Below are 10,790 nucleotides of genomic sequence, written 5' to 3' on the forward strand. Positions count from 1 at the left end.
ACAGCTATCATGACGAGTGTCAAGGTGATATGTAAGGAGGGGTTAAAACATCAGAATCACACATGGATCACAATTACAGAAGGAAAAGTTTTAGCTGTATGCCATGTATTTTACTTTCTTAGTCCAAACAAAGTTCCACAGAATCACAGGTATGAGAAGATGTACATGCCAGCTGAAAGCATAGTGACTTATAACTATGGGATCAAAACTTCAAGCAGTAAATTACTGCCAGGTACAAAAGAAGGGAAATGACCACAAAAAAATAATATTGAAAACTGGAACCTGAATTATTGGTGAAAAAAGAATTGCAATAGAGTTTGTGAACAAAAAAATCCCACCACTTTCTAACTATTTTTAGAAAATATAGGGGACTCTTATTGAAGAGCTATGAGGAATGAGCACAGCTACAATCAGCAGCTGTGCACAGAATCCTCATCCCCAGCGTGCTTCTGTTACACAAATGATTTTTCATTTCCAATTCTACTGAGACACATTGAGACGCTACTCTGAAAAATGTGATGCTCCAACACGCTTAAATCCCCAGCCTTTGTTCCAACTTAAAAAAAGACAAAGTGAAGAGCTAACATTTTTTCCCCCCATATTAGGGATTACAGATTTGATTTTGAGCAAGAAGCAAACACTTGTTCTATGGTGTTGAAATCCCTTGCTCTACTTCTTGTCCCATAAAAACTGGAGTTACAGTAGTGTCCCTCTTGTAGCTGCTCAAACTGTCCTTGGGAGAAGCATTAATTCAGAAGAAGGGGTTTCAAGGAGTAAAGAATGTCTTCATAGACAGCAAGAGATGCAGGAGGATGGAAGAGAAATTGAGACAGAGGAGAGGCATGAAAGAAGCTAGAAAGGTTAGAACAAGATGTGCTTGGCAGAAGGATCAAGGACAAACCATGGAGCAAGAAGAGGCAGAAGGTGACAAAACTGGGGGAGTGGTGTAAGTAAAGCTCATCTATTCCCCTTGGAATGGAATCCCTCAGTGGGGCTTTATTTAGATCAAGTTAGATGGGAAATGACAGAGTTCTTTTTTTTCCCAAGTAAAGGAGCAATGTAGTAAATAAAATATGGAGGGAACTGCACTCCCTTTTCCTTCTGGAATATCTCCTCACCGCCTCATGGTTCTTGGAAATAGTATCTAAAGTGTCAGTGAAAGCCTCTATTTCAAGTGCACTTCTGGTCTCACTGTGAGCTCCAGCTGAATGTCCTGCTTTATACTTGGAATAAGGAACTCACAAATAAATAAGCCTTTCAGGAGAAACTGTCCTTCTTCTCGTTGAACATGAGGCACTCGACTGCTGCAAAGTCACAACAATTAACTGTAGAACCCCGCTGCAGGTAGTTACTTATTCTGTTACACCTTTCTCAAACGAACTCCTGGAAGCTACCACTGAAACTGCTACCATTAACTACAGGTGCCCCGACAGCTCTAGCAACGAGAAAACGCCATTTCCCGGTGCCTGGTCAAACATTGCCACCTACCGGCCACCCTACAGCCCTGTGCTGGGCATCGAGGGGATTTTATCTCCCCCAGCACCGATGCATCCTCACATGTACCCCCCGCCTGCACCTCAGGGCCATCAGTAACAGCCATGCCATCTGCACAGTTTGCCAGAGCAACCAAAGGAAAGAAGCAGTCCTCCACGTAGGGATAACGCTGCTGAAGCTTCGCAAAGCTTGTTGGGGAGGGAGGTTTCCTGTTTAGTCACCCTTCACTCACCAACTCACAACACACAAACATGAATCGCCTTAAAATTCCATCTCAGGAAGAGTGTTTGGGCATTAGCACTGGCTTCTCAGGGATGTGGTGGACTCACACAACCCTGGAGGTGTTCAAAAACCGTGGACATGTGGTACTGCGGGGCACGGGTTAGTGGGGAAATATTGGTAGTAGGTGGATGAAGTAATTTGAGAGGTCTTTTCCAACCTTAAGGATTCTGATTCTATGAATCTAAAAATAGAAGGAGATACGTTTGCTTTTAGTAACCCTCAGCTTCTCCCAGACTGATAATGACTAAAAGCAATACAAGAGTTCCTACTATTTTTTTTTCTTCTTTTTTTTTTTTTTTTTTCCCAGTTTGCTTGTTTGGGATGTGGATTTACTTGAAACCTCAGGATCAGACCAAAGCTATAGAAAGACAACACGTCAAGCAATCCCAACGCACCTCTGTATTACAGCCTCCCATAGTTAGTCATTACACATAATTAGCCCAGGCAGATAAGTCTGCTAACTGGAAGCAAGAGAGAATCCATGCTGGCTGCACGGAAGCAGGAACCATTACACTATAATGAACAGAGCTTTTCAGTAAGTCCTCCTCCCTTATGACTGGAAAGGTAATGAATACAGTGCTGGAAAATCAGGCTGCCCTGGGAGAAGAGGACAGCTCCAAACCACTTCTACCTCCAACATGGTCCTTGAAATCCAGGGACTGGCTGTATGGTCAAACCTCACGTTCATCCTCCAGAAAGCAAAAGCATTTCTGGGGAGAGCTGCAGAAGTTCTGGAAAAACCCAAAGGAGAAGTTGGTTGCATGGGCACCACAAAGCAGAAGGGTTGGCCCTGGTCCTACCCCACCACGCTGCCTGGCTGCGCAACTACTTGCAGTTTCGCTTTCAACTAAAGGAATTTCAATTGGAGGGGAGAAAAAAAAAAAAAAGTTAATGTAATGCAGCAATGAACTCTGGTAAACCAAGCAGCAGAAAGTGCTGGGGATTTTTCACTCCAAGGGGAAGGCCAAGGTCATTTTGTTGAAGTTGGCAGCATTTCAGCCAGTGCGAGGCTTAGAGAAAAGCAGAAAACCCAACCCCAGCCAGCACCTAAATGAAGTCACGTAGCATAGTATTAAGTTGATAAACTACCGGGAAAGAGGTAGTTAACTACTTCTAGGCAAAAATAAATAGGAAGAGCGTGGACTTACCTCAATCTCTCTAGACAGTAAAATAACCTCACAGGGGAAGCTTTCACTGTGCCGTGCCCTTGTAAACAGGCTGTATGCGGAAATGAGGGGCTGGCAGAGGTTACAAGAAGCAGCACAGGCAGCATTGCACAACCCCAGGCTTTCCAGACGGCAGTGAGCCACCGTGTGCACAGCCAGCCTGCGGCAGCCCAGCACTTGGTAAGTGAGTGGTGGTGGGACCTCTGCTTCTCTGCTCTCAAAGCCAGCTGAGTGACAGCAGGCGACACTGAGTAGTAGGCAGCAGAGACACTGAGTGCAGATAAAAGCTATAGTGGGAGGGTTGTTGCTAAATAACTTATCAAGCTGCAGGTGATTTACCTGTTTACTGGGTAAATAAAGGCAACTGCAAATCAAACAGTTCGTTTGAGCTGAAGATCACCGTACTTATCGGAGAACCATAGAATGGCTTAGGTTGGAGAGGACATTAAAGACCACCCATTTCCAACCCCTGCCACAGGCAGAGCTGCCACCTGCCAGATCAAGCTGCCCAGAGCCTCATCCCACCTGGCGGAGAACAACACCTTTGGGCCACAGTGCTTCACATACAAAGGTAAGAGGGACCCAAAGCTGCATGGGATTAAGAACAGCTCAAACCCTTTTGCTATGGGTGCTGCCCCCAGTTCCGGGTGTGGGAGTAACCTTGCTTAGTAGGGAAAACAGGGAGGGAGGAAGGGAAAACAGGGAAGGAAGAAGGGAAGGGCTCCCTTTTCCTGTCAGCCAGCAGCTCTGCCACACACTTCTAGCAAAAAGGTATTTTCTGCTCAGCAGCCCAGGAGCAGTGAGTGCTGTCTTTCCTAAAGGCATTGCTTAAAGCACAAGAAAATAACCAAATGCTTGTAAATGCTTCATTTTAGAATGTTGCCAGTTATGATGAAAACATGCCTCGTAGTTACTGAATGTTTTCACCCTTCCAAGTGTTTATTTGGTGGGGAGGAGTATGAAATTGAAACCACTTGAATTTTTCCATAAGCCAAACCTGCAGAGCCTGGAGCATGTAAACCGGGTCAGCAGCATGACTGCCATGGTTTGGGGATGTTAGATGACCCCAGGCAAAGCTGAGCTCCCTGTGCTTTTAGGAAAAACAACCCCAGTACATGTGCGCAGAGCAGCTCCACCCCATGCATCTCCCCTCCCTGCCCTTGTGCTGCCCACTCAGGGGTGGCTGTGCTGCCATTTCAAGCTGGGGTACCCACAGCCCAGTAGGCCTGGAGGGGTCACAGCTTCAAGCAGTGGTGAAAGTGGAATGCCCCTCCTGCTTCAGAAGGAATTAATGAAGGCCAGTGTGGTTTCCACCTGTAACCGCTGACATGCAGCTCTGCAGATGCAATAGATGATAGGTTCAGTTTGGGTTTCATTCAGTGTCTCGTGGTGTAGGTGGCTGCATTGCATCTAAACTTTGGGATGTGGCTCTCCTCACAACGGCTGCATCTGGTGGCTGGAAGGCTGAGCAGGATCTGTGCTACCCCACAGGCACTCTGTGCATGTGTGGGACTGAGGGTGAGCAGCACTTTCAGTGTGTTCCCTTGTAAATACAGCAAATACCACAGACTAACAAGACTAAGGCTGCAGATAATGAGCACCCCACAGTTATGAGCTCCCAGAGGAACACCTGCCTGGAAGATGGTTGCTCTCTGTACACACCTGTGCAATACGTATTAGTTTGGTGATAATGGACTATTGTCTGTGTTAGGCACCTAAGACACCAGCCACACAGGACAAACCTGTCCAGGGATGAGTAGAGGCTGTAAAGCAACCTGCTGCCCGCTGGCCTCCTGCCTCATCCCTTACTGGTGGTAGAATATTTGCTAATGACTGCAGCCTGTATTCCCGAAGGCAGAAAGGGTAGCCATGCTTAGATACCTGATGTTGGTGGTTATTTAAAACAAAAGGCAAAAAACCAAAATGGATGTACCTTTTTTTCCTTAGTATTCAGGCTGAAACTTTATGTTCTAATCTGCAGAAGTAAACAGGCAGTGTGCCCTGAACTCCAGCTTGACAGTAGGGCTATCACTCTTGAACAACCAGTTGCAACACTCAAGTTGGAATGCTATGGTTTCTAAAGTTAGGCACCCTGGTTCTTAATTCTTAGCATCACTCTTCTGTCTCTTAAAATGGGGATAGCAGTGTACACTGAAGGAGATAATACTGTGAGAAAGGAAAGAGGGAAAATCTTCATCGACTCAAAAGGAGGTACAGACAACAGCACAACAGAGGGTTACCTTATAGTTGCAGGAGAAATCTTTGCTTTCAACTGTGAGAAGTTTCCTTCTTCAGACAGTATTCTTTAAAATCTTTCTGCCATGCCATACAGTCTAATACAGACCTTTAGCAGTAATTCGGCACCAAACTCAGCCCAGAACTTAAGACAGAGAACTGTTTCTGTAGACTGACTTGTGAACTCAATGAAATGATGTGGTTTCCCCAAAGCCTTTAGTGTTCCCTTTAGCCAAAACTGACCTTGTGTAACATTTCACATCCTCTTATTAGACTGAAACAGTGCCAAGGGCAGAACAGAGCACAGAAAGCAACACTTCACTCCTGCACACAGAGCTGTGGCTGGTTCTCTGGGGTTGAGGCATACTGCTGGAACAAGGGATGGATGCAGATGCCATGGAAGCATATCTCACAGATGACAAAGGAATAACCTGCCACCACAGTGTCTTTATATCTTTGTCAAAAGCATGGATCATATGCTCAAGTTGGTTTTCAAGTGAGCTTTGAGACCGGCTTGAAGTCTTTTATTTCTCCAACCATCCATGCTTGGCAGAAGCACTTTTGTAGCCTACTTAGCTAAGCAAGCTGTGGTTGCTATATTTCTGTGTTAGAACTGCTGCTGTTATTGTACTAAAGGTCAGGGAAGGAAGCGATTCCAGTAGACAGGGACATACTGATAAACCACGTATTGTGCCTGGAACTTATTTACAGTGGTATAATATACCCTTACAAACAAGAAGTCAGAATGAGCAGTGATGATTCAACTGCCCATAAAACAACAGCTTGCATCCTAATACTTATCCAGCGTGATTCAGAGAACAGAGATGATGAAACAGCTTCAAGATCTAGGAGAAACACAGAGCACATGCACTGTATATTTGAAGTTAAATGGCAGCTTACAAATAATGCCATTTAATAATATTTCTCTGGCTAGCAACAAAGCTCATTCTTAGGTTCCCACTTTAAGTACATAGTCTTTTCTTTCTCCAGACTAAGTTTCAGTGCAGGAAAACACTTATAAAGGACCAGACTTCAGTGGTTCCTGAAATGCTTCACAGATTCATATTTGGATGCACTGCCATTACTCAGGTTTTTAAACAGAATGTAGTTCACAAGCAAGTAACTCTGTGCTGCATTTCTAAAGCTTTAAAAAAACAAAAACAAAAACAAACCAGTAAAGCTTATTTGTTTTGGCACTTAGTTTGGTGCTTCTGCAGAGAGCTGGACTTTCCAGCAGCCTATGGGGAAATTCTCAGAATGGGTGACAGTTCTTCTCCTGGGTCTCTGACATTCCAGCTTTTGCATTCATTTTACAAACTGCCACATCAAATCATTGTATTTGGTTTCATAAAACTCTCTTTAGAGAGAGAAAATACTACTTTATTCACATTTGAAATATCAGTGCTTACAGTCAGTTGGCCTTTGTACAGGTTGGCTGACGTCTAGTCAAAGGAATATGCTGTCAAACAGTGTGCAGAGGTACAGGTTGTGCTACTGTCACTCCTTTGTAAGCCCATGGAGCCAGTCTTATTGTCACTGTAAAGCACCATTATGTTTTCCAGAGATAATCCTACCTGTGAGGCCCTCACGATGAACCAGTTGTAGGCAATTTACAGTCACGTGTGCTCTTCACAGTTCTGACACGTTACACATCCACGGCAGCAGATGGGAGATTAACTGCTGGGAAGGGGTTAGCACAGAGCAGTCTGTCACCTGATCCCCTACCAAGACTTCAGCAGAGTGGCAGGAAATGATGGTTATCATGGATTGGGTGTGTTCAACTCTCACTTCTTTGTTCCAGTGTTTTACCTAGATTTGCTTTCAGCCTGTTTGCTAGGAATTACATACAGCGACTTTACATTTTCTTGTATTTTTGAGGACTCATTTCATCATGACCTCCTTTGAAGAAGATGAAACTGAAGAAACAGCAACATGCCTCCACATGACGTTTTACCATCCCTGCCAACAAGACAAGATGATGTTTCGTTGCTTGAATTTCTGTAAGCGAGAACAGGTCAGGGCAGATGAAACAGCCAAGTTTGGCCGTGATTCTAATGTCTGCCATTATAACTTAGTGGATACTCGTGTTTCTCGGATTCAGTTTTCACTGCAGTTCTACAGAAAACTTAACAGCTCAGAATTTTGTTTTGAGATCAAGAACATGAGCAAGAAAACAAAGCTGACCGTAGACCAAACAGAACTGGGTTACTTAAACAAAATTGATCTGCCTTGGAAGTGCATCATTTGTTTTGGAGACTACCAGATTTTAGCAGAGATTCAAGAAGGGGAGGCCATGGATTATTTTGAGACTCACTTACACTTGGCTAAAGTGCCGATCTTACAAGAAAGGAGCCTGCCATCGCTGCAACCCATACCTGAGAAGGGCATTTTCCCTTCCTTGTCTTCTTCCCAAGGCAGCAGCCCCACAGAGATTGATGAAAATGAGTCATGCTAGCAGCAAGGAGGAGGCTGGATGAGTTTTTGAACACGTGAAGCCTGCACAACTTCAAGAGCTGAAGGCGATCATCTCAACCCACTGTACCTAATGGTTCTCACTGCTGTACATCAGTCCCTCTGCTCACCATTTCCCATACAGCCATACCACGTGTCTCAATCCAATTACTGGAGGAGATGGTTTGACATATATATACCTGGAGGAAGATTAAGGCAGCAAGAGGCCAAATGCTGTCAGCTGGCTTATTACTCTCAGATGAGTGCTGCTAGACAAGCTTTGAGCCAAAAATTTTTCCAACTTCTCATACCAGGACATTACTTCGTTGAACAGAAGCAGCGTGTCTGACACTGTGTTTATCAGGGCATACGTGCTCTCTGTTCATTACATAAACATGTGAGAAACATTAAAGGACCACTTAAGTCCATGGCAGTGTATTCAATTCAAAACTGTGACATGTCTAGAAGGTCTATTTAGCAGGCGTTCATATTTTATGCAAGCAGAACAATGTCCTAGCCTCAGTACTGGCTAGCTAAGGAGGGGTATCATGTCTCACTACATTTGTTATACTTTGTGTCTTACTTTTAACATTAAATTCTGAACAGTATTTTCAAGCCTAGGTTGCAACTTCCCAGATTTTGCAGCTTAGAAACACTTTGTAAGCATAGCATTTTTAAGTTAATGTTTTTACTAACTTTGTACAGAGATTTTTACTAACGGTTTTAAATAGATGAAAAATAAGGTTTTGTTTTGTTTTTTTTGGAAGCAAGATGCTTTTGTTTGTGAATGTAAATAAACATACAACATTATGTAAAGATCCACCTAGATTTTGTAATAAAGCATTTGGTTGTTCAGTAAAATCTGTTGTATTCCACAGCTATGAAGTAAAAAGGTTTATGTGAATAAAATGACTTCCAGGACAATCCACTCCCAATGTTCTAAAAGCGATGCTGCTCCAAGAGTTAACTAAAATGCTTTCAGCAAGTTTTCTCCCTATCCTCTCTCTCCCCGCAGCCCACCTACTTTACTCTCTTACAATCTTATTGTCAGTTGAGTTTTTCTCATATTGTTATAGTTAAGTTTTTGTTAATTAGCATTTCTGTTTAGTCAAGTGTCTTAGACTGCTTGAAAGACACACTGGAAGGGCTCAGAACAAAGCACTTTTAAGAGATATCTATCTTACCCTCAAGCATTAACATCCACTGAATAATTAAATTATCCTAAATGTTCAGCAGAACACACTCCAGCCATGCACGCTTCAAACTACCTTCCAACCTCTAAGCTCTGTAACCCAGTGCAGAGTAAACCTCTGCTCATGTCCCCACACTCATTTGTCCGCAGAGTCCTAGGGGCCAGGCTTACATTTAATGGGCTGTCAACTGTTCCTTTTAACTTCCCAAACACTAGGGATGAATTTCCACATTAATCACTACAATACAAGAAAACCACAACATAATCCAAGATTAGCGGAAACAATCACAAGTGAGAGATGTTTGTGGGAAAGGCAATGAGACCAAACCCAAGTTTTCATAGGATTTCATTTGTCTGTTTCATCCTTGCCAAAAAATGCCCCGTTGGCAAACTTTCTACCTGTTGAACTAGCCTTTAATACTCACCTCTAGCAGTCTTTAGGCTGAATGTGCAATGCAAAATTCAGCTGACACCTCCCAGCACCAATGCCTCTATCCATTGCCCAGCCCCTCAGCCTAACAATACCAACCCAGCAGGAGTCACCAGACCTGGTGCTACTGGCTGCAGATTTCCAGGAGCCACCGGCTTCTTGGCTTCCATGTGCTTTTGATGTGAGACTTCCTACTAATCAGAGAGAGTGGCAAATAGCCTACAAATGTAAACTGTTCAGAAAGAGAACAAGATGAAAACACATTCTGCAAGAAGCTCTTACATTTAACAGCTTTTATGTGGAATCAACCTCTCAAATAAAACGCATGAGATTTCTTAAGTTCACTAATTTGGCAAGTGTCTGAGGGAAGAGGGAGTGTTCTGCGTTCCCAAGGAGCAGCTTTGTTCTTACGAATGCTTTTAAATGGTTGCATGGTGACATGCAAGTTCTTGTTTTGTACTGCTTGGGTCCTCAAAACCAGGTTGCTGATACTACCACTAAACAGCGCTACACAATTCATATACACCTTTTCTGCTGTTACCCACAGAAAATAAATGAATTAACAGAAGAGGCAACCCCAATCGTAACTCTTCACGTGCAACATATAGTCAGAAGTGTTTATCACCTGCTGACCCTCAGGAACATCTTTTGTCTGTTCTGCAGAGTTCCAGCACTGCAACTCAGAAGGCTTTGTACCCAGGCTGAACAGAGGGGCTCTGTGTCTGGTATGGAGTGGCACAGTCCATAGCATACCAGCAGCAAATACTGACCTTATGAATGGAAAATGAATGATTAATATTTTCCAAACCTTCTTAATGCGATAATACAAAAAGCAAGTACATTACCATGTGTGAGCAATGAGACTAGATGCACTGGTACCAATGTTTTAGCACTTACCTTCCTGTAGCTTGCTTTGTCTCATGACAAACTACACTGTTTTACTGACTTTGCCACTGCTGAAAGCTCTTCAGGTCCAATTAAAAGCTCACTGGAAACGTTCCCATGGAATTCAAAGGCCTGTAGACCAGGCATGTAACAGCAGTTGTGAAAATGTCAATAACTGTTTTTATGGTCCTCTGGTACGTACCTTGAGCAGCCTCCAAGGGAACCATTCTAAGTTTGTATCACCACCAAAAAGAATCTCAAATTTAATACTTACAAACCTGTAAAATATAAAGATGCTCATCTTAAAAGTGAAAATTAGAGGAACCATTACCCAGCTGCCTTCTACTTAAGCTACAGTGTCAAGAACCAGCAGTCCCTCACAGCACTGATGATCCCAGGAATGCAATGACAAGGCTCCGTTCTACTATGATTCCCCCAAAACATTAAGAACATCATCACTTTCCAGAAAACAAGCACAAAAATTGGTCCTGTGGATAAATTACACGCAATTACATGGCAATTTCCATTTCTCTGTGATACAGCCCAAATTTTCAAGCTGTTGTTTCAATGAACTTTCAAACCTCCCTGTCATTACGTTTAGCCAAACTCCTTCAGATCAATACGTAGTGAAGGAGATTCAGCTGCACAGTTTAGG

At 43.4% G+C, this 10,790-nt stretch overlaps 2 protein-coding genes across 3 annotated transcripts in view; one reads left to right on the plus strand and one right to left on the minus strand.

Moving 5' to 3' along the window:
• The window catches only part of ALPK1 (alpha kinase 1), a 36,272-nt gene extending 33,269 nt beyond the window's left edge, over positions 1-3,003 (minus strand). The window contains exon 1 of one of the 2 annotated variants that reach the window (XM_015861987.2): positions 2,925-3,003. The gene's annotated coding sequence lies outside the window, so the exon portion shown is untranslated. The remainder of the gene's footprint in view (positions 1-2,924) is intronic. The other variant, XM_015861986.2, reaches the window with a different exon arrangement.
• Positions 2,999-8,567, plus strand: TIFA (TRAF interacting protein with forkhead associated domain). The gene is given in 3 exon segments (XM_015861989.2): positions 2,999-3,122; positions 3,421-3,513; positions 7,056-8,567. Coding segments are annotated over 3 exon segments (786 nt in total). The 5' UTR covers positions 2,999-3,006; the 3' UTR covers positions 7,633-8,567.
• Positions 8,568-10,790: the final 2,223 nt, after the last annotated feature.

This window comes from Coturnix japonica, chromosome 4 (assembly GCF_001577835.2).
Source record: "Coturnix japonica isolate 7356 chromosome 4, Coturnix japonica 2.1, whole genome shotgun sequence".
Taxonomy (NCBI): Eukaryota; Metazoa; Chordata; class Aves; order Galliformes; family Phasianidae; genus Coturnix; species Coturnix japonica.